At 38.8% G+C, this 24,410-nt stretch overlaps 1 protein-coding gene across 2 annotated transcripts in view; it reads right to left on the bottom strand.

The window, feature by feature from the left end:
- The window catches only part of ROCK1 (Rho associated coiled-coil containing protein kinase 1), a 94,681-nt gene extending 70,521 nt beyond the window's left edge, over positions 1-24,160 (bottom strand). For both annotated transcript variants that reach the window (XR_012630254.1, XM_074879199.1), the window contains exon 1: positions 22,966-24,160. Coding sequence is in view for 1 of the 2 variants with exons in the window: in XM_074879199.1 (XP_074735300.1) it covers positions 22,966-23,058 (93 nt within the window). In the remaining variant the exon portion in view is untranslated. The remainder of the gene's footprint in view (positions 1-22,965) is intronic.
- Positions 24,161-24,410: the final 250 nt, after the last annotated feature.

A 24,410-nucleotide genomic window follows, 5' to 3' on the forward strand; every position in this document is an offset into this window, starting at 1 on the left:
CAAAGAAAAACATACACAGGACTTTTCTCTGATGCCCAACATTAATACGTTAGGTTTTTTTGGTAATTAAATGAGCAAGTGTAAGTTTACCTGAGAAGCAAGTACTAAATAGATCGATACAACTCACTAGTTTCAGGCAAGAACACTGTTTGAAAACCAACTTTCAGGCCAGTGCCAATAGTGCTACATTTATCTATCTCCAATCAAGTACACAAAAGATGCCTCTACCTAGTTTTAAGTTAATCACATTCATTTATTTTGCTGTCCATAGAACAGAAAACTGCCATTTAGGACTTCATCTTTAAAGCAGACACATCAATGTAGACAGGGTTAAGACACTTCACTGAAGAATTTTCATTACATTGTTAGACTAGGCAAAGTCTACAAACTGATATATGAGCCTGAGTACAAGGTACTTGATTCATCACCCATTCTTGTTGCCAGCATGATACAATTCTACAGAGCTCGTTACTTCTTAGTATCTTGCAATACTCAAAGAGCTTTTGCAAATTTAGGTTAAATACATAGCCCTTCCCAAAGGTGATTTTTTTAACTCAGTAGAGAGCTAAGAGTTTAACTCAATAAAGACTGAAAATCTTAATAAGGAGATCTTGAAACCTCAAGGCAGGATTATTGAAAGCAGTATGGATTATTGCTTTCATTTCAGTCTTTTATTCCATGTGTAGTTGCAAACTTCGTCCATATCACATTCTGTGTAGTTACATGTACTTGCATTCTGTTCAAACATCAACTGCTCAACATTTTTGCTGACAAATTCCTAGAATATACACTTACTACATGACTCAGTAAATTATAATATCAATATATACCAATACACACACACCCCAAAATACACACTGTCACTAACAACAGAGCCCATAGAACTCTCAATAATGTTAACATGCATATTAGCACTGAAGGAAGCCTCAGGCACAAGTCTACAGATAGGTATACATTCAAGTAGTAATACTTTCACAGGCACGTATTTTTTTCCAGGTGTTGCTGGTTTTCCACTGCAGCAATGAATCTTGCTACCTGAAACATCTCCTAAAATAAGCTAAAATAAAAGGCAGTGCAAATCTGTGAAATCAACTCATAGACAGTAAGCATGCAAGAGCACTGTCAGTATACAGTACACATACAATTCAGAGAACCTACAAGCCTCAGGCTTCCGCTGAAACTGAGGGCAAGTCACAGTTCCTTTACACCAGAGCGCCTCTCTGTCCACTGACTAGATGCAGGAAGCTTGGATCCATATATCTGTTCTGAATGACATCTATTCAAGGCACTATTTTATGCTTAAAATTATGGCAAGTTCACATTCTCTGACAATGCATTCCACACAATGTATTTCAGCAGGGTTTTTCTTCCCCTCCAGACTCAAGCTTCTAACACTGTATCACAACAGTGATCTCACTAGTCTAGGATATTCTATTGTGGTTAATAGTCTTTACATCCAAACTTCAATTTATTACATCAGTGTTTTATTAATTCAATTTAGCATTAGAATTAATTCCATTTAATATTACAGCTTTAAGAACAACTATCAGATAAGAGAGCGGTGTATTCAAGGAAGGTAGAGACTATAGACCAAAATATCACCAAGAATTTCAGTAAAATTTATGCAGAAACAGATACAACAGATAATGTAAATAGATACTGAAAATAGTTCAGGGAGATGTGTAACAGCAGCAAAAGCTGATTGCTATTCAGACAAATTATAGTATTTCATTTCGCAGCAAGTGAGATCTCTGGATATTTGCAGCTTATTTTCCTTAAAAAAAGTTTCACTTGCATGGGTTGATATGCTCAGTGGGCAAGTTTTACAAACTACAAAGCTTCTATACCAAATGCAGCTCATTCTGCCATCAATAGAACACCTTACATAAAAAAGACTAAACCAGTTGTATAACTGTCTGGAGGACTACATAGATTCTTGTATTTTCATGTGTAGAAAATAAGAAAAGAGATGCTGTACTTTAGGTTTAAATGATTTATCAAGCTATATTATATTTAAATAAAGCATAAATACAGCTTAAAACTGCCCTTTTCAATAAAACTATTAAATGTGTTGAACGCAAGTACACTTAAAGCATATATATTTAAATAGCGTTAAAAGAAGAGAGAGTACTGGTAGTTAAAGAACTGACTGATGTTTATCACCATGGAAGCAGCATACCACAGCAACTTCAGCACTTGGCATTAGAAGTGCCTCACAGGTCTAGAGTTCCCAGCTACTGTAACAACTGCAACTGGAGATGAGCAGCCAGCCTGACACAGAGCAGGGTAACACTATCCACAGAAATACCTCGTGGGGGGAAAAAAGTGACCTCACATCATTTCAAGTTCTCAAAGTTATCATATGCACCAAAAATATAAGGCAACTGCTGTTCCCTCACCTAAAATGTAAAGTAACTAATTAAGAAGGGTTTTTTTTAAAAAAAGGCGCCAAATCTCACTTGTAAATTACATCAAAGTCCTCTGAGGTCCCCACAGCTTTCTTAGTTATTCTGGGAGGACAGATCCAGCCACAGGCAGCACATACAGATCTACCGCTTCTGGTTTAGAAGTCCTAACATCTTCATTTTGAACACACACACTTAAAACTACCAATCTAGACCAACAGGAGTCAACACTCTAAGGAACATTCACTAGAAAGCAAAAGTAAGATAGGTAAAAATTAACACTGTGGTTGCAAATACTGGTACGTAACTTCCCTTCAATAAAATGGTACACAAGACAGACAGATCAGAGATACGAAAGAATAAACAAACTGTTCCAGTCCCAGCTCAAAAGTCTTAAGCTTCTTTGGGCAGCAGCCCGCAAGGAATCAGGTAAAGACTTCAATGGAAGGAAAGCAACTGCACAACTCTATTAAGAAATAGTGGTATTTAGGAAAGGAAACAGAACACCCTCCACATTTGCTGCTTGGGAAATTGCTGTCTGCCTCTCAGATTTTTTCCAGGCAGGTATCCACAAAGCCAGACTTCACACAGAAAGCTTTAGTAGTTGGACAAGACAGGAATTAGCAAGATACCAACATTTTCACAAGAAGAAACATAACACATTATTACAAACAACATAAATAACAGTGCATTCACTCTTGTAAAAGCTGTTTAATATGCAAAGCAACTTTAGATCTCTTAGCTTAAGACATTATGGTAAGAAAAAAGTTCTCTGATCAATAGCTTAAATTGCTGCTTCTAGGTTCCCCACTATACCTTTGTCTGAAAAGCATTATCTCTGCTATGAAAAATTAAAAAAAACAACACACAAAAAAACCCAACAAAACCCCAGAAAACACTACCGGCAAAGTTTGCAATATAGTAAATCAGTGGAAAGTCAACTAATTTTTCTATAAAGCAACAATACCTCATCAGCCATATAGTACCTGTTGTCACCTGACCTGGATTATGTTTACTGCAAACAAAACTGTGTGTTGACTATAGATATAAAAAATAAGCTACAAAATAATAAAAAGGCAAGTTCTATCTTAAGCCTTGGCAAGTCAGTCTCTGGCAATTATATTAGTTCAATAACTATGCTTTAGAAAACCTCTCCGAAAAGCTGTATCAAAGGAAAAAAAAAACACCTTTTATTACTAGTAATACCATCTAGACCACAAAAAAACACAGTGACTGGAGTCATAGGCTAGACAAACTGAGACAAAGACAAAAAAGTACTTAATTTTTTAAACAGAGAGCAGACAATTAATTGACTAACTTTCCAAGAAAGAGTGAGAACATCATAATTTTTCCAGCAGTCTGGAAACACTGCAAAAATCTCCTCCACCCCCCCACAAAAAGAGAAATTCTTCCCTAAAACTCTGGAACAAGTCAAAACACTTTTCAATTAGAGGTGAATAGCCATGACAGAAGTCCAAAAATGAAGGTTAGGAAAGAATTATACAAAAAACACTTTGTAGAAACTGAAATAGTAATTCGTAAAGTTATATGCCTTTCTTTAGTATCACACGCAACCCACAGTCTGCAAGAAAAAAAAAATAGGGAAAATTGAGCACAACACAAGCAGAGTATCAACTCTGAGAAGCTTCTCCGATTGTGAAATCGCCTGTCAGAGCTCTAGCTACATTTCTGCAATAAACATTCCATCACAAGCAATCACACGTCAAACAGATATTTGAAATATGCAACTAAACAAGAACTTAACACTATTTAAGAATTTGTGCATCATTATGCAGTTTCATAATGCAAACTCTAGATAAGCCCATGGACTTTTTTCATGTATTGATTAAAAGAAAAACTTCACTTTTAATAAAATAGAAAAATTTATGTATACATAAACCCAATGTTTTTCTATATTTATTCTTTTTTCCATGATGAATGTAGCCACTAGAATGATTTTAGAGTAATGTGTTTTTAAAAAGGTAATAAAAATTCCGTGAGAATTATTTTAGATACAGACAAGTTACTTCTACTGCCAAGTACTAAGATTCTTCAGAACTGACAGGATTTTGTTACTAACAGGAACAAAACAGCGAGTTTTTCACATTTTTCAGGGATTTGCACTGCTAATATAGAGCAAAGCACTTCTGCTAATAAATTGTTTTCAGATTCCAGAATCCAATCCATTAAATTTATAAACTGACCTACAACAACATGCTTCTACCCACTACCTTTAAGAGACTAAAAGAAAAGGCGTGATAGAGGTATGCTCTTTTTTTCAAAATCTACCTGAAGAATAAGTGATAATGTGTACAGACAATGCCATTAGTAACACAATTTTTAATTAATACTGGATGTTTAAGTATTTTCAAGACACTAATAGTGACTACTTTCAGGTCAAGAAATACTTCAACAGTATTTAAAACCAATCTCTTCTAAGCACTCTTTTTACCCTTTCTGACACCATAGTACAGTCATGACTAAAATCTTGAATGCATGTAAAAAAAAAAATGAGAGGTGTAACTACAAAAATCAAAAACCTACATTAAATCATGGTTCCATATTCAAGTACTGAAATGACAGAACAATCAAAGCTGCCCATGGGTGGCTTCTTCCAGTTGCAAGTTTCTCCCATGATAATCAGTAAGGATTTTATCATATGTAACACTGCAACAATACAAGTTGGTCTATCTGGGATTTTCAAGTACAGTATTTCAACACTAGAGGAACAATTATAAATTCATTAGTAGGATCCAACACTTTTAATTTCAAAAGGGCCCAGAGATTTTGTGATTTATTAGGTTCGCAAGTTTGTTTAGGGATATGCAAGTAAGTTTTTCTATGTTCCTTTCAAGCCTCGAGACTCAAGCATGAGGAAAACTAAAGCCATTGACTTCATATACCAAGAAACAAAATATGTCCCAACATTTCAAATACAGTTGCTCAAGCATGAGACACAGACAGCAGAACTTCGTAAAACAGGGGTATTCAACATTTGGAACAGTGAGTATTTTCACTAAACATATATTGTTATCATGGGGATGAAAAATACTAAAACACTAAGAAAGAGTTGAAAAACAACTCTTCCAGCAACTTTGCCAGCTACATTGATATGAAAGAGTAAGTCGACTCTTCCCTAATACTATTCTTCCTACATAATCCTTCAGAACTTGGGAAAAACATCCCCCCACCCCAAGAGGATGCAGTAGATTGATATATGTCCTCCAAAGGCATGATTTTCTTTTGGATTTAGAAGAGGGGAGAAAACAAATCTTAGCCCAAGAGGAAAGAGAGCCAGGCTTGTCTGGACTATTGCCACTACCGTGGAATCTTGTCAAAGTCTCTCCTGCCTGTCCTTACAAGGGAGCAAGGCTGAGCTCGGGCTGATTAACTTAATCACTACAGGAGATGAGGGCGAGCAATACTTTTGTCACGCCATAAAAGCCTGCCATGAAACAAATCAGAGCACACTAACATTATATTTTCTGTTCCTCCATCATACAGACCATTTTGAGTAGCTGTCATTTAGTTTCTCACTAAGCAGAGAGCAAAGCTTATGAAAACATCTTTTCTAAAAAATAAAACCTAATGAAGAGCTAAGTTTGACTCCTATACGACTTTTCTTCACAGCATTTGTTTTATAAAAGCATTTTTCCAGCATCCAACTTAAAAAAAAAAAAACAGCCATAAAAAAGCACTGCTTTCTTAGAAATCTACATGAACTAATGGACTAGTGATATCTTGTGTGTGTATATATATGTGTGTATATATATATATAACCAGTAGTTCGAAAGCCATGTCCAGTCAGGTCAGGTACTATCTGCTACTTCCCATTCATGTAAAATCTATGTTTGTGAAACACCCAGTAAAGCAGGTTCTAAATACTACAAAATATCAACAAGTGATATTCCAGAATGTAATTACAGAGCAGTAGTATCATCTCAAGAATTCAGAGTTACACTTTTGTCAGATATCCTGCACTTCACTTTACAGAAGTCCCTGATGGACCACAGAGTCAGTTTCTGAAGAACTACATAAATAATCGCATGTAAACAGTCATCTTGGAAACAGATGCTTGTTACCAACCATGGTCATTTTATAACTGAACATATTTACCTAGCCTCAGAGACTTAAGAGGAAATTAAGAAAACAGTTACATCTTCTGTAGTATTCGAACAAAACGCAGTGACACTGAAGTAAGCCCTTTTATTAAAGTTAACTAGACTCTGAATTAGAGATAAGCAATTTGATTTAGAAAAGGAAAAAACCAACCACTTGGCATTTGGAAACATCGAGCAGCAGCAAGTATGTGTGTATACATTCCATATACATACATTTACACATCCCAAAAAAACAATCCTTAAAGATAATCAAAAAACCTGACCTATCGCTTTCATTTTGATTCACATTTTTAAAATTGTTTGTTTGGCAGGAGAAGTAAGGACCAAAAACTGCAACAGACACACACGCTCTTTTGCACTTGAAAAATTACAACTAGTTTATGATACAAAGCTCTATGCTTAAGACAAAGTCTTCAGAGAAGACAAGTAATGCAGCATTTCATCTAATAACTATCATGTAAAACACTCAAAACGGTCCTTACTTGCTTTAGTCAAGATATCATATTGTGTGACTTGGAACAAATGAAGAACTGAATTTCCTCTCTTTTTTGAATCACTGCAGATCAACTTTAAGATTTTATCATATTCAAATGTTTAGAGCTAGCTTTCTTGTTCATTCCAATTTGGATTTAAAGGATAAGCATGTGAACTTGTACTTTCTTAATAATTTTGTCCCTTTCTCACCTATCAAACTATGACATGACAAATCTCAACCCTTATATAATCTTACCTCATTGAAAAATCTCTTAATCCATTTATTTTCTGGAAGATAAAATGACACTTACTCCAGTTTAACAGATTAATTTAAAAGCCTGGTTTTATAAGTGAGAATGCAGATTGAAAGATTCCTCTATCACTCATTATATCATTGACTATACCTCTTTTTTGAACATATTGATCTAAGACAATAAGAATGTAGCAGAAGATTAATGTTGAGTCAAACCAAACCCATCTATGAACAGCCAAGTTATTCCTTCTGAAAATCAATATAGAAGTTCATGGCTGTCCAGAAGACAAGAGCAAGAAAATTCAGAAAAAGAGTTGAGTGGAGGAGTCCTAATTCTCACACACTGTTTCCACATAAAAGTTAATCTTAACAACGGAAAAATCTTCTGAAGATCCTATAACCCGACTCACTCTGGTTCCAAACACTGTTCAGTATCATAAGCATGTCAAAAACATATTTTGATTTTTAATTACCAAAATGCCAAAGCCATCGATAAGTATAGCAAAGCCAGCAGTAAGATCTTAACAAAGGCAAAGCCAATAATAAGATATTATAGCTTACATTTCTTATCCCATCCTCAGAACAAATTTGCTGCTTTCCGTAAAATGGAAAATGCATACCTTTAAGTGTCTTAAAAGATAAATGTGGCTTGTATTTTCAGTCCAGCTACCAACAAACTGTATTCTGAACTAGTTGAAATACAAACAGAAAGTTGATGGTAAAAGGATGACTATAAGATATCCTGATTTAACCTCTTTTTTTTGCCACACCACAGTAGAAGTGCTTAAATTTGCCCATTTGGCACAGCAGATGTTGGATCAGCTACTTTCTTCAAAAAGTGAATGGAGGATGCCAACAGCTTACATAACTGCAACTGAGAAAAGACCAAAAGCATTATCTGGAATTTGATTTGCTCTTTCCACTGAGTTTTTCTGATGCATTTTTGTTTCACCTAAAACATCTCTTGCTATCAGACATGGTAATGGCCTTTCCACCCCAAAAAACTCAAAAGGAAGGTAAATTTTAAAAGGCAGATAACCAAGTACTACAGCTACTGCACACAGCACAAGGGCAGTAGCTGTATTAGACACTTATTTACAAAACAGAGACAAGATGATATTGCAGCAAGACTGTGGCCTCACTCTTGATGGACACCAACCTGGGGATTGTTGCTACAGATCACCCTAACACCTGTCTGACTGTAAAAATGAAATTCTAAAATGAATCTCTGGCACTTTTAAGATGTATTTCAGAATAATAATCGGTTGAGAAAAAAATACACTTGGAATCAGAGCACATTCTGCACTTTTTTTTTTTCCATTCTCAGGGCTCCATCAGAAAGATACCAGATTCAACCAACCACGGTTATCTTTTGAAAACATATTGGTAAGAGTACTTGAAGTCATGATTTTATGCCCAAATAAACTGTGTAACTTTATGCCGTAAAACTTAACTATTGCTTGGCCACAGTTGACTGTAATGGTAACAATCTTTCATAATCCAGATTATCTGTATTACTGCCATACTCCTGAAAAATAATTACTGAATTTTTAAAATAAAAATATATAAAATATGCTTATAAAATTTAAAAAAATTACTGATTTACTGAAAACGTTATTCCATGCTAATTCTTAATTTGGAGAGTTATATAATAATTGAACAACTTCTCACCTGAAGCCATCATGAATGTGTAAGAACTCCTACTAGCTCCTGATCATTTTGAAAGTTTCTCTTAGCTTAGTTGAGATCTTTTCCCAACCAAAACGGATAATTGGAATTTGCTGGTTTAAATCTTGGGAATATTTATCATCCTCATTCCAGATGGATTTTATCTTCATTTGAAAGGTATTAAATATCACAAAGAGAAAAAATTAACTCTACACAAGCTGTTTTTCCTACTATTTTTCTTTTTTAAATTCAGATATAATTGCAATTTATAGTTGCCATTTAAGATGAAAAATATTTAAGATAATACCTAACAGTAGGGGATTTTTTGTCCATTTAGAAACTAGATTCATTGTGTATGCATTCTGTGGTTGAGTTTTCTTCACATCGTAAGATTTAAAGATTTTTCTCCTTAAGTCTGTTCCTTTTTTTTTTTTATTCTGACTGGATCTGATGTTACAAGACAAATGACACGAACACTGTGTTGCTCAGCACCAGTATCATATCCTGTAGTGTCACATCAGAAAACAGGACCTTGATAGCTACAGCTGAGAAATCAATTTGTACATACAGTGTATTTAATTACTGTGTGCATTAACCAGCACTGCTGCAAACAGCTTGTTGCACTGATTCAAGAATTTCACTGATGTTTTGAAAGCAAAGCTAGAAAAAAGGGAAAGCCAACAAGTGAAAGACTGTACAGGTATTTTCTCAAAAGCTTGAGAATCACAGAACCATAGAAGAGCCCTGGTTGGAAGGCACCTTGAAAGGTCATCTGGTCCACTTCTTCATAGGAAAGGGAGCCTAGATGAGATGAAAACCTCCAATGATGGGGACTCTACTGTGTCCCTGGGGAGATCGTTACAGCAATTGATTGTTCTCACCGTAAAAAATTTCTTCCCTCTATAGCTATGAAACCTCTGCCTGTGCAACTTGTACTCACTGCTCCTCACCTTCTCCATGTAGGTCCTTGTGAAAAGACAGCCTCCATCCTCTTTGTAGATGCCCTTTAAGTACTGGAATACTGTGATGAGGTCCCCCCAAGACTTCTCCAGGGAGACTCCTTCAGTCTTCCCTCACAATGCAGGTTCTCCAGCCCTTTGATCATCTTTGCAACCCTCCTTTAGACCCCCTCCAGTCTACGTGTGTCTTAAACCAGGAACCAGAACTGGACACAGCATTCCAGGTGCAGCCTGACCAGCACAGAGTGCAACACTCACATCTCCATTTCTGCTAGTAACACCCCTGGGGATGCAGCCCAGGATCCAGTTTGCCTTTGTTGCTGCTGCAGAACTCTACTGACTCACATTCAGCTCGTTGCCCACCAGGACCCCCAGGTCAGCAAGGCTGCTGCCCAGCCACACAGATCCAAGCCTGTACTGGGCTCTTTGGTTATGTCTAAGGTGCAGGACTTTGCACCTGTCTTTGTTCTTACTTGCCCACTGTTCCAGCCTGTCCAAATCTCCAAGATGACTCTCCCTCCCTTCTGAAGTGTCCCCCTCACCCAATCTTGGTGAGGGTGTTTTCAATCCCATCACCCAGATCATTTATGAAGATGTTGAACAGTATGAGGCCCAGTATCCATCCCTAGAAGACCCCACTTATGACAGGTTGCCAGCCTGAGTAAAAAGCACTGACCACCAAGTGACTTTCCAATATATTTTCAGAAGAGTACATTTATATACATGCACACACACACACATATATATAAAAAACACTCTAAATCAACTACATATTAGCAAACTTTATGCAGATAATTCCTTGTGCCATCTGGGTATCATCACACAGAATATAGAAGTAACTATGATGAGAATATTTCTAACAAAATCTAGAGTAGGAAATTGTAATCTCACAGTATTGAAAACAAAAACTCCTATCTATTACCCTGAAGCTTAGAGTATTTCATTTGAATTTGCAGGGGTTTTTATTTTAAAGAAAAATGCATGTCAGGATTCATATTTTCCATCATATATGGGGGGGGGTGTATATGTATAAAAGTACCATGAATGTACTGAACATAAATCTTTTCTTTCTAGCCAACTCATTTATTTAGTGATGATCTCAAGTGATTAACAAAGCTTTTCACAAAAAGGGTTTTCTGGAAACCTGTGAAGCACACCTTCAGAAGTGAAGAAAGAAGCAAGCAATAGTTGCACATGAATTTGTTAAGATAGTAAACCACTACCTACTCAATAGGTAAGGCTAACAAGAAGGAGAATTGTTTCAGAGAACTAATGACCTTTATTTATTACAACCCTCAAACTATTTAGGTCAATGGAACATTTTAGTGATCTTTCCCCCTTTCCTCCAATGATTACACTACTGGAAACTATGGCACACAGGAACAGCCTCTTGTTATACTACTGAGCAGTATCAGCTGAGCATCGGACACTGTAGTTCATCAGTTTAACTGCAGTTTAAAATGCATACATCATTTTAACAGCTTTGTATACATGCACAACAGAGCTCAAACAGGCAGGCAGGACTGTATCCATAAAAAGCAACAAATTTCATTAGGCTCTTCTTAATTTGCTCCAATTTTCCCCCTAGAAAATACAATAAATCCCTACCACGCAGTCTATGCAAAGTTAGAGACTTTGTTAGAGAATGAACATTAAAGTTTCCATGCTAAAAAGTTAAGGCATTGTAAAAATTTACTTATGATATTGAAGCAAAGTAATTTTTAGGCTCATGTACTAATATACACTAATACACAGAGAAACTGATTTTCTTAAAAATAGTATCTTGCAGTCTCAAGTCTATATTCAGATGAATTAGTTTTCCCTATTTATCTGTGGGAACACCTGTAACTAAAGAAAATGCAACCCAAACTCAATATTTAAGAATCTGAAAGTAATGGCTTATATTAAAATAGCACAGTTTAACACTGCATCTTCACTGATATGTTATAAAAAGACTCACACCTTCCTTTCGACTTAGTTTAAGTCTTCTTGTGGAGTTTTTTTTGTCACTGGCATTTGCCACATATGTGCTTGAAATTTGATGTCTGTTTTTCATATACACCATGGTACTAGCAGTGAAATTTCCCTAACTCTTAAAAAGAGTACAGACAATAGCCTGTGTCTCTACACCATCAAACCCACAAATGGGGGGGGGGGGGGGGGGGGACACACAACTTCCTTATTTTAGATGCAGGAAATAGAAATTCAAAACAGTCTCACAAACAGCCTGAAGAAATCAGGAAGCCCTGACTTAACTCACCATAGGCCAAGCAAACAATTCCAACCCCCAAATCATCTTTAATTATGATCTTCCTAATTTCTCTGCCCATTTTCCAAACCTCGTATTTTTATTTATATCTTAAGGACAGACAAGACTTCCTTCTACACAAAGAGCATTTTTTTTTTTTTTTTGGTACTTGTACCCTACCACCACCCTGTAAGTGAAATCTGTTTTATGTTCTGCAGTTAGGAATATTCAAAAGTACAAAACGACCACATCAATGCACTGATGCTCCCTATTTGTTGGGATTTCGTTTACTAAGTAGGAGGAGAAAAGAGGATAATATGGCACACCAACTTTGATTTCAACTTCTCAGTCTTTTCAGGTGAGATTTGGTTGGTACTCAGACAAGATAAAGTATATAAATGGAATGATCGACTTTCCACAATCTCAAAGTCAAAAGGCTAAAGCTATTTTTTTAAAACTATTAATTCTTAAGCAATTTATGGTAAGCAAATATCCACTGTTTAGCAATTACCTTGAGAGCCTAATAGAGCAGATTGGCATTACTGACAAAGTTACTTCTGTCATCTGCCCAGTTAGTCACTCCTCCTCTTCCTATCAGAACCTGATTACCTCTTTACTTCTGCAGTAGAAGTGACACAGAAATTAACCGATCTACAGGGAAGAACATGAGCTCTTGATAACAGACATCCTCCTTCTGTATTAAAAAACTGATTCTTGTGTTTTGCAGAGCCGAGGACACACGTATCCTGCCCAACTTAAGCATGAGCTCTTTTGGTTAACACTGCTTCCACTTCTAGATGAAGAAAGGAGGCTTAATCAATAAAACATCTAATTTCTATAGCTCTAGGATGGATAAGCTGCACTTCATTATACCTGAAAACCATTTGTTTATCATGACACAATTCCAAGGCAAGCAAGATCTACAGGAGATTGTCTAATCTTAAGTATGAGATTTAGCTCAAACTTGCAAGTTACTTGTTAAAAAATTACTGTCTTTTTCCATTGTTATGAAAAACATTGATTCCAAGTCCTCTGAGAAAATAAATATATTTTGTGAAAACATCAGATTACTTCTGAAAGTAATTCTTCAAAAACTCATAGCCATATTTCTTTTTTCACTTTTGCTAACCCATCACTTTGTATGACAAGTTTTTTAAATTAAATGTAAAGACTTGACTGATAACTCCTCTTGCAGAGAAAGCTTACTATTTCATCAACTTTTTTCTAAAATACACCTTCACTGGATACTTATTTCCTCCCACAAAATGGGAGTAATGCAACACCACTGGAAGGTAGGTTTGCTGATGTTGAAACACACAAGAAAGGTAGGAAATGAAAGACGTCCTGTTTTGATACAGTTAGTCAACCTCTCACAACACAGCCCGATTTGAAGGAAAATCTTCAGCTGCCTATTCTGGTTGAATCTTCACACTGAAAAATTAAGTTTCTACTCCCAGGACATCAGAAACTTGGGAACAAACTTCCCAACCTGCAAATACAAGGTTTTAATCAATCTTTTCTTTTATTCCTAACCATGTCTAGGAGCTGCCAAACTGCAGTGAAAAAGGGTATATAAAAAAATTCCTTTTTTCTTTCCCCTAGAATTCATCGTTCTCAGACCCTTCTTTCCCACAAACTTATCAAGAACTGTGATAGAAACTATTCCTTATGTGAAGGTGAAGTTGATCTGACTCCCTTCTTTGCTGGGAGCTCAAAGAGGAGGTTGTCATGACCAAAAGAAAAGGTAAGGTCAAGAACAATGCAGCCATCCCGACTCTTTCCCAATGCTGGCCAAAAAATCAATTGCCCTGTACAGAAGGCAGAAAGTTACACCAGAGTCATTTACACTTGCAGCTCCAGCATCATAACACAGCAATTTTTCCTCTAAGTGGCACCTTTGATTACATCTCTAGTGCAAACTACTGATGAAAATAGTGTTATGTATACATCAAGAAGGATAAAAGCTTTGTTATGAGAGCCTGAAGGCATTTTAGGACAGAAAAGAAACAATAGGAGAAATTCAAAGACTCCTGACCCGACACTCATCAAGAATTAAAAGAGAGACTTTTAGTCCTTTCCTTACTCCTCCAATCCAATCTGCTAAATGGAATCAGTGAACCACTCTGAGTGTGCAAGTTACTTGATAAAAGACCTTCTTTGTGTTACAACTCTATTCTTTACATACATAACCCAGAATTCTCCTGAATATCGTCTTCCTAACATGAGTCTTCACAGCTTGTTTCAGAACCACAACGTGACTCATTCTGGATCTCTTCATCTGATTTTACAAGCCAAAAGAATCTCCAAACACTTGAAGGTCATGCTATGTCCAGAAACCATATGCACAAAAATGTTTGTGGAGTATGAGAAAGGCTGAAAATAGACACAAGCACTTTAGTAAAAGACAGAAGACAAAGCTTTTCCAGGAAGCCTACTGATCTATTCTCTACAGAGAGAGCCTAGCTTCTTAATGACATCTCCAATTCCAAATTCAATGTACTTTAAAAAAAAAAACACACAACAAAAAAACCCCAAATCACCACCAAAACTAAAAAAACAACTCAACAAAACACACAATCACATCAGTAGTTCAGCTTTCACTTCACAGGCCTTAATGGGCATTTTGTTATTTCTGTCACCATCTTTGCTCTGGTAGCATTGGCAACAATAGGCCCTGTTTCAAAAGCCATGACAATTGTTGCCAATACTAGCAGAGCAAAAACTTCAAGTCCTAGTAAGTCTACCATTTGGCTGGCACCATTTTTGGCCTTGTATTCCTACAAAAGAGAATTTATAGTATGTAATAGCAGGTTTGAATGGTCCCAAGACCACCACAAACCATTGGTATGGTGGCAACTGTTTAATTGTCAATGAACTTGGTAGTAACTGGAGTTTAAGGAGAAGGACAGCAGTTCACGGATGTATTAGAGCAACAGGCAAACTGCTAGGTAGATTCAAGTGGCAGAAGAACCTTTCCTCTTTGCGACGGGGGGAAATAAATTCTCTCAGCTTAATACTGACAGGGTTCTCTGCACGCCTACAATTGAAGCTCCTTTCTAAGAAGATATTAGTATAATAATATATCGGTATAATAAGAAGGACTCATGAGGGAATTCTACAATTCCACCCCTAACACTGACAGCAGTGCATAATACCAAGGCAAAGTTATGAGGCATCAGTATTACCCCTACTTTCAACTACAGCTTCATGTCATGTCTAGTATTGTTCTGCACAATCTGGCATGTGTGAAAAGGCACAGGGCAAGTATAACCAGCACAAACTCACTGTCCTGCCTTCAGTGTCACTCCTCCCTGGAGGATCTTCTCCATCCACTCCTATCAGCTCTTAGCTGGAGAGGCTTCCTCCCCTCCCAAGTACCTTAACATAGTCACTCCACACTTGTAGACAAAGGTGCTCTTAGATCCCAATGGTGGAATTAACACGCTGGACTCTGGCATCCATACTCGAGGAAGACGGTGCTTGTTGTACCGACACCTTGCACTTCAGCTTTTACCACAGGCAGTGTCTCCTCTCTCCTCACCTCCATAGAAGCAATATTTTCATAGCAGTCAGTGACTACATGGGAAACAGCCATCACATATTAATGCATTTTCTGTGTGGATATCTAACATCAATAGACTTTATCAGGAAGTATCAGTTTTCCTCTGAATATATTCATACCTTAGAATTTAATACACCGGAATACAGTGCAGCACTAGTTGAGTACTATGCAGCTTTTATGAGAAAAAAGATAAAGACATAATTACTCAATATTTGCATAACTCTTAGAATTTAAGGATTTCTTAGTTATATTTTTTTTAAAGTGAATATTACGACTCATTGAGATCTGTAGGAAAAAACAAGTGCACATTGCACTTGTGTTTCCAGATCAATTATAAGCTCTGTAGCTCAAACACACACAAGCTAGAAACACATTTAGGTAGTTCCAGCCTACAGTCCAAAACAAAGCCTTATTTTGTGTAGTGTTTTCTACAGAGGTTTCCAAGCATCAGGTCTCTGTATCATCTCAGACCATGTAACTGAAAACAATAACAAACTTTCAGACAGTTCTGAAATCTATAAAAGAAACAGAAAAATGAATGCATACAAGAAATTTTAGAGGGAAAGCTGAAATAAAGAAATCCGCTGTAGGATTTAAATTAGGACTTATTAATAAAGAGATCTCACATACTGTCCCCATGACAGTTTGTATTGTATAAATATTGACAGGGAGTGGCAATCTTTCAGTTAGTTAAAGCCAATCCTTTACAAGATTTTGAGTATCAGAGTAGACTTTGACCTGTGCTCCAGTTAGAAGCTGGTACTGCTCCTGTGCCGGTTCTCCCCTAGCAACACGGTAGCTAACCAGGCCAAGCCACTGCTGCTTGTCTAGCCAGGCTCTAAACTGCTGTAACTAAAGCTGCCCCACAGCATGGTATACTCTGCTGATATTGTCTGGATATCCATCAATACTGAAAAGACCAAGAAGAAACCTGGCTAGAGATTACTCCACAGGAGATCAAATCATCTCAGCAGAGCAAAACACTATGGACAAGAGCAGCTCCAAAACACTTTTCTTCTTCACAAAGATCAAGCTTCAGCTCTTGTTCAACCACCATTAATGCAGGTGTTTATTTCAGCAGACTACTGAGAAAGCTAAAAGATGGTATTATTTGCATTTAAATGAGCTATAACCAGGTGTTGTCTGCACAGTGCTTACAGTTTTACCAATATCGTCTCATCATCCTTATGGCTTTATTGCTGCTTGAATGACTGGACAAATTAAGGCAAAGACAGAATAGTTTTCAACCATTCTCATATTTCATTCTCAGAGAAGGAAGTTCAGTTTTTCAGTATCTCCATCTGGAACTTCCATTTCTTGATGACAAAGGAGTTTCAATAAATAGCATCAAGCAATATCCACAAAAAAATAGAAGTTTTTAATAACATGCTTTGGGACCTCTCAAATTCAAGATAAACATTCTGTATTGAGACAAATATCTTGGTATTCCTTGGTAAGAGACCTAAAAAACCTTTTTATTTTTAAGTAGTACTAAAGTATGTCCTAGGGAATTCTACTAACAGCAACTGTGAGGCTACCAATATCATCTGCTCACAGTGCTTCTAAATATTTATCAAGTTCTCAATAAGTGGCTCCTGAAGCTATCATTGTCCTCAGAGTCAAAGATTTACAGACCAACAGGTTGATTTTCAATTTGTACAGCAAACAAATTCCAGGTGTTTCCCTCTTCCTTCCCACCACCCCCAAAAAAACAAAACACTCCACAGTTGCCAGGGAAAAGAACATTGTTTACAAATATTTTTACTTGATAAGAACATTTATAATCTACTATACAGTTTGGTTTGGGGTTTTTTTATTCCTCTTGTTGAAACGTATCTTAACATCAGCTTTCTATTACCATTCTTGATTAAAACTTTTTATAGGAAAAATAAATAATTATGTTCCTACAGCCTCTAGTTTTATGAGCAGAAGAATTGGCTAAGTTAACTGCTATTCCTGTAGAAAATGGACCATACAATACGCTAACATTTTGACAGCCCCACCACCTCTACTGTTAACTCTCTTAAGGCTTACAGAATATTAAGTCTTCCAAGAGGTGCAACCTGAAATGAGAATCCACCAAGTTACTGCATTTCCAAAGTCAACTTACAGTTGCATTTTACCTTTGATTAACATACCAAGGTACATATTTTATCATTAATTTCACATCAAACTATATATTTCCTAATTCTCAGTGATGAGCAGGCATATTAACCTGCAATTATAATCAGTTTTGCATATAAAGCTTGGCTATAGTAACTTGGAGACACAGAATTATACTTCTAGGTCAGACAGAAGTCTTATGTTAGATCTAACTACAGAATCACAGAATGGTTTGGGTTGGGAGGGATGTTTAAAAGATCATCCAGTTCCCACCTCCACGGCCATGGGCAAGGCATCTTTCACTAAATCAAAGCCCTGTTCAACCCAACTTTGAACACTTCCACGGAGGGGGCATCTACAACATTTCTGGGAAAGCTCTTCCAGTGTCTTACCACCCTCATAGTAAAAAAACTTCCTTCTTATGTCCAATCTAAATCTACCCTCTTTCAGTTTAAAACCATTGACTCTTGTTTTGCAACTACAGGCCCTGGTAAAAAGGCTCTCTGTCAGAAGATATATTCAGATATTCTCTCAGAATATCCTCAAGTCCTGCTCTGCAGGGCTGCTCTGAATCCATTCAACACCCAGTCGGTACCGATATTGGTGACTGTCCCAGCCCAAGTGCAGGACATTGCACCTGGGTCTAAAGAATGGTAGAAACGTGCCCAAGGAGATTTAGTCAGTCATGACATTTCCCCTTACTTTGAATACTCCAGACAATTTACAGCATTCTGAAGCTGACAATCTGCAAGTGTTCAAACTCTGCTTTTTCTATGCATGAGCTTCATCAGCAAACAAATAAGCTTCTCAGATACCAAGTTTCTCCAGCGTTTTATCACTCAGATTCTAAGAGTATAGTTAATGTGGTTTCAATGAAGGTGATTTTCAACAGTTATTTTGATAGATAAGAACTCCTGAAGTACAGGTACTTCGAGTTATATTCTTTACTTTCTATTTATTTTATTTATTTACCAAATCCCTAACCACAAGGTCTTCAGAAGTGCTTTCTAACAAGTTAAGCAGAAGTGAAAAAGAGGTCTAGTGACAAAGAGATTTAGAACTCCAAATCCTAAAGATTATGAGATCATCTCACTTTGTTCCTAAGCAAGACAGATGAACGTGTATTCTTCTAGCTGAATACGAAATAGACCTAGGAAATACAGGTGAATCATGCTCTGTACCTCTGTATTTTCAGTGCAACAAAAATGAAAACCTCTTGAGACTAGATAAAACAAGTTTGTCATAGGCAGTGTTTACTGTTGTCAGTTAATTTGAAGCCAAAATGCTGAACAAATGAAACATCTGACATCTTTGAAGATTAAGACCATCAAGAGTTTGAAGTTTTAAAAAAAAAAAATCAACTACTTAAGTAATTGACGACGTACTTGAATAACTGAGTTACTCAAGTGTCTATATAAAACATGAAAAGACTCTTTGTGAGTTATTATCAGAGCAGAGAAAGCACCAAAAAGCATCTTCATGAAAATTTACTGGTTATTTTTGAATCAAAACCATAGGCTGCTTCAGGTCAAGATGGCCCCCATCCATTCACCTGTTACAGCCCTCCCTCCAAAAACTGGAAGCCCATAAACCCCAAGGATTTAGTAAGAAACACAGAGGAACGAGAAATCTGGTTTTATTCTGAAATCGTAGAAGCATGCTCATTGAATACCACTTTCCACTGCTTAATATCAGTAATGAGACACTAAGCGCAAGTTAATAGCTAGTTACTTATGTTGCCTTTGGCTCTACTTAGCACACCTATGGCATTCACCAGTATCTGATCACTGCACGCCCTAGAATGTGACTACCTATCTAATACAGCCTTCACAGTCTTACTAGATCTTTTTAGGACTGTAGGACTCCTAGTAACTAGTACCTAGTATTTTGAGAAAAAGAACTACATTATGCTGTGATACATGCTTTACACAGAACTTGGGCTATGGCCTCCTCATGGCTCATCAAAACAGACAGCCTGTCTATGATTTCCCAGCCTAGTCCTAAATTAAGCACATGAAGCCCAAAAGAAACAAAAAAAATTTAGTTACAGACAGTTGCAACTTAGTCTGTTTTCTTACTCTGTTTTTACTACAGCTGTAAGAGAAAACAGGCAAAATAAACACATCTCTCTCCTGCACCTCAGCTTTATGAATTTCCTTCCTGCAGCATGTAAACTGAAGTTACATAGTCCTCTGTGTCTTTTCCGCCTGCTCTGTTGTCAGCACTCTTCTCCCACACCTTCCTGAAACGGTAACATGCCTTCCTTTGTATTAGCCTCCCCCCTCCCCACCCCACCTTCTTTTCTTAGTGTTCTCATACTACTTCACATATAACTTTAGAATGTTTCAAGCATACAGAACCTAGCTTATGAAGCTAACAAAACCCAAAATGGTTACAAAACTGGTTTAAAGGTTATTCCATGCCCACCTTTTAGTCTACAGGGGCTACAAACAGATGGGGAAGAAGAGTAAGAATAGAAGAGAAACAAAGTAAAGCTGAAGAGGATAAAACCATCCTAAGAGAAGCCAAGGGCCTTGCTGAGACATCACACAGCCAAAAAAAAAATATACTTCTTGAATCTGAAGGAATTCAAGCATTTTAAGCCTACATGTATAGAATATCAGATGCCGAATTTAAAGTGTTTGTGTATCAGTTATTCATATAATACCACTCAGATACACAGTTAGCTAACACCTTTGCTCAGGAAAAGTGAAAGCAATTATAAATATCATCAACTAACAACTTTAAATCAAACGAAAAAATGGTTTTAAATGGTTTTATAAAAAAGGATTCGTTTTGTATGTAGTCTGATCATAAAAACATGATTTTATTATCTTTTTAAGTGTAGCAGGCATAGAGTCTGACAGGTCTCCCCTCTAACTGGGGGCTGCAGGGAGGGGAATAGGGTGCTCATCTTAGAAGATATGTTAAGTGCAGATCAATTACACCTACACCTAAACATTTCTTCCTTAAGAACATATCCACATATCAATGGATTGGATATATAAAGAGTACCTTGGGCCAAGAATGATGCTTGTACTATGAATCATCACACTGAGAACTGGTGTAAAATATTTAAACTCTTTAGAAAGTTTTAGAATACTTAAGTTCTAGAGAAAAGACCAAGAACCAGCTCGGGATGAGAGAAACAAAGTAAAAGTTGAGCCAACACAGAGGTTGATAAGAGTGACCAAACACATACAAAGTTAACCTACCAGCTGTTTCTTCAGAAGAAACACTTCCTTTTTTAATTGGTATTAGCTTAAATGAATAGTATCTGTAACTAGAGCTAGCTAAAAAAAACACACCACACACAATTCTGATGACTATACCACAAGAAGCTGCCTTTAAAAGAATACGCAAAGGTATGCCCAAAAATCTCAGATGATTTCTAAAAAATTGTCACTTTAAAGGACATTCTTAAGATCTGAGATGCAAACACATGTTCTAAAACTTTACACAACCATGACAGGAAGCATCCCAACAAGTTAACTCCCAAACTGACTACAGCTTAGCTCCAGATCACATTTAAAATAACTGAAGAGGGGCAAATTCTTAAACTGATTGAAAGGTGAAGAATACAGTTAAAGAAACTATCAACTGCATGTTTGATACCTGTAACCTCCTTACAATCACTGTAGGAAGGTTGCCATAGTATGGCCAGCATTAAAGCACATACTAGGAAACTGAGTCATTTTTTAATGTAAAACCCTGGACTCTTAATCAGATCTATAGTCCTGACATCTATCAATAGAATCTGGGTGTAAAAATGTCAGATTTTACAGTAGTCTTATCAAAATTGACACAGTACATCCAAAGCATCAGAGCTCTTCTCATTAGCTGTGGTTCTGAGATGACAGATATATAAACTAGATCAAAAGAAGCAAGTTAACTGCAAGATGCAGTGCTGTTTTCCCCCGTGGCAGCAACATCTACAAGGCTCCGCTTTTACCCAGGGATGCAGGTTTGACCTGTCAACACTTCAGAAACTCACAAATCAGTAATAACCAAAAAAAGTACACAATATCATGAACTTGTACAGATTGTTTCATTAGATTTTCACCTCTCCACCACCCTATGCTCAGGCAAGCTTTCTGCTAAGAGCCATGCAGCGGATGAATGACTATTAAGAGCTATCTCCACCCCCACACCTCCCTTCCTCCCCCAATCCCAAATGTCAGAGTTCATAGTAGGAACAAACCCGGTTTACTTGTTCTCCTCTCTGACAACACAAAGCCAGGAAAAAAAAAAATACACTGAAGAACTTTTATCACTTGCTACAAAGAAAATAAATTCTCTTCAGCATAAACGCACAAATTACAATTTGCTACTATTGAAGGGCACCTCTGGGCATATCCAAGTATCCAGCCACATCCCAAATGAATTAGTTTGATTTGGCATACACTGCGTTGAGGTACTTTTTATAACCAGTACTAAAATACCATCCACTTTTGTCAAGCAGCTACCAAATGATGTCGGTTTTCTGTCAGGAAGTGTTATGGTTTTCTTTCTTATGATGCAATATAAGAATGACAGCACTGGAGAGATCCACTGAACCATCGGGTATGATCAAGTAGGAAAACAATAAGCAAGCAGCCCTCTACCCCAGGCCTAGCACACCTACTAGTCTAAAATGCATTTAAACCCCTGCCATGACTACTTCCCCACCTGTAAGGGCATATTAGAGCTGTGTTTTACACATGATTAGTTAGCATTCGCAAACGTCTACGATAAACAGGCTGAAGTCAGTGCTGCAGTGCTTAACCACAAGATAAGAGAACCTCACTCTCACAAAAAAAATAGTTGCTAAAGAGGGAATTGGTATGTCAAAGCTATTTACAGTCTTCTGCTCACACATAGGACTGGCACTCACGAATTACGCCTTTGTACAAAGTGTCCACCGCCCCTTATGACAGTCTGCGAAGAGGAGAAAGATGCATGAAGCGAGAGAGATGACAAGTCTGAGGCAGGACCGGGCGGGCGCCTCCTTGGCATGAAAGCCGCTCTCCCTGCACAGAGACGTTCACGCACCCTCAGCTCAACGCTGAGTAAACAAAACACTCGCGCGGAGTTAAGCAGAGTGGTGACTCAGCCAGGACTGCGAGATTCGGTCCCACAGGGTAGGAAATTCGGGGAGACGGGACCGAGGGCCCACCGGCGCTCCCTACTCACCAGCAAACAGTCCACGTTCACCTCGGATTTGGGGTCCTTTAAAGTCACGTCGATTTTTTCAAACCGAGACTCAAAACTTTCTCCCGTCGACATGTTTCCGGAGAGAAGTTTCCCTTATTCCAGAGTAAAGTTAAAAATAATGAAAAAGTAAAAAAAAAACAGGAACAAGCGAGCACAAAAGAGAAACCACACAGCCTATACCAGGCTGAGGAGCGCTTCCTGAAAAATTCCTTCAATCACAGAAGTCTCTGAGGCCAAGTCCCCCACACTGCCCCGCCAAAGGGGAGAGAAAACCGAAGGAGAGTCCGCGGCGGGGGGGGAGGGGGGGGGGGGCGGGGGGGGGGGGGGGCGAGGCTGCTTCTCCCCCCTTCTCCACGCACGCACTTTCCTGGGCTGCTCACAACTCCGCAGGAGCAGGTTTCCTCTCCCTCCCTCCTCTACTCGGGCCCCAGCGTCTCGGCAACCGCATTTTCCCAGCCGGGGAAGCCGCCCTGGGAGCCAGCGTAGCGGTTCCTCCTCCTCGTCCTGCAGGAGCGGCGGCGGGTCGGTGCCAGGTTCCGAAGCGCAGCTTTCCGGAAAATCAGAAGAGGCAACAACAACAGAGGGGGAAAAAAAAAAAAAAAAAAAAGCGGGGGGGGGCGGAAGCCTGCAAGCACACCAAGAAGGCAGAAATGAGAGAAAAAAAAAAAAAAAAGGAAAATCCTCTCGGCGGTGTCTCAGCGCCGTGGGGTTGGCGCTTCCATGGGCACAGGGCGAGGCAGCCCGGGGCGGGCTGGGGGATGAGGCTGCCCCTCTCCTCTCCGAGCGGGCGCAGGGCTGCCAGCTGCGCGCACAGGCCGCCCCGAACCCCGCGGCGAGTGCCCCCCGCGGGCAGAGGACGAGTCACTTCAGCGGCGGAGCGACGGCAACAGCATCTTTCTTCCTCCCTCCTCCTCACTGTGCGGCCGCCGGCGGCTCCTCGCTGCCTCCCGCCGCTGCCAACGCCGGCTCCGCTCCCCCCCGCCCTGTTCCTCCGCCTCACGTACGGGACGGCAGCCCAGACCACTTCAGGACCGACCCGAGGTTGCAGCGTGAGAAGGAGGAGGGAAGGAGGTAGCTTAAGGGGAGGGGAGAGCGTAAGGTCCGGCGGCGGCGGCTGTGAGAAAACCTGCGAGAGACACCAACATGTCCGCCTTCCTGTTTGAACAGTCGAGGGGGGGAGCGGCTGGGACGGATGCGCAGAGCGCATGCGCAGAGCGAACGGCCCCGGTCCGGGCAGGGAGGGGCAGGGGGAGGAGGCGGGAGGTATGCGCGCGAGGCGGGGGCGCGCGCCCGCCCGCCACTCCTCTCTGGCCCCCCCACCTCCGTTTTCACCCGCCGCCGCTCAACGGTCGGAGGGGGCGCGCGCGCGCCGTACCCGCGAGCCCCGGGGAGGAAGGGGCGGGAGGGGCTGCCGGGGCGGGGGG

Source organism: Strix uralensis, chromosome 1 (assembly GCF_047716275.1).
Source record: "Strix uralensis isolate ZFMK-TIS-50842 chromosome 1, bStrUra1, whole genome shotgun sequence".
Classification (NCBI taxonomy): Eukaryota; Metazoa; Chordata; class Aves; order Strigiformes; family Strigidae; genus Strix; species Strix uralensis.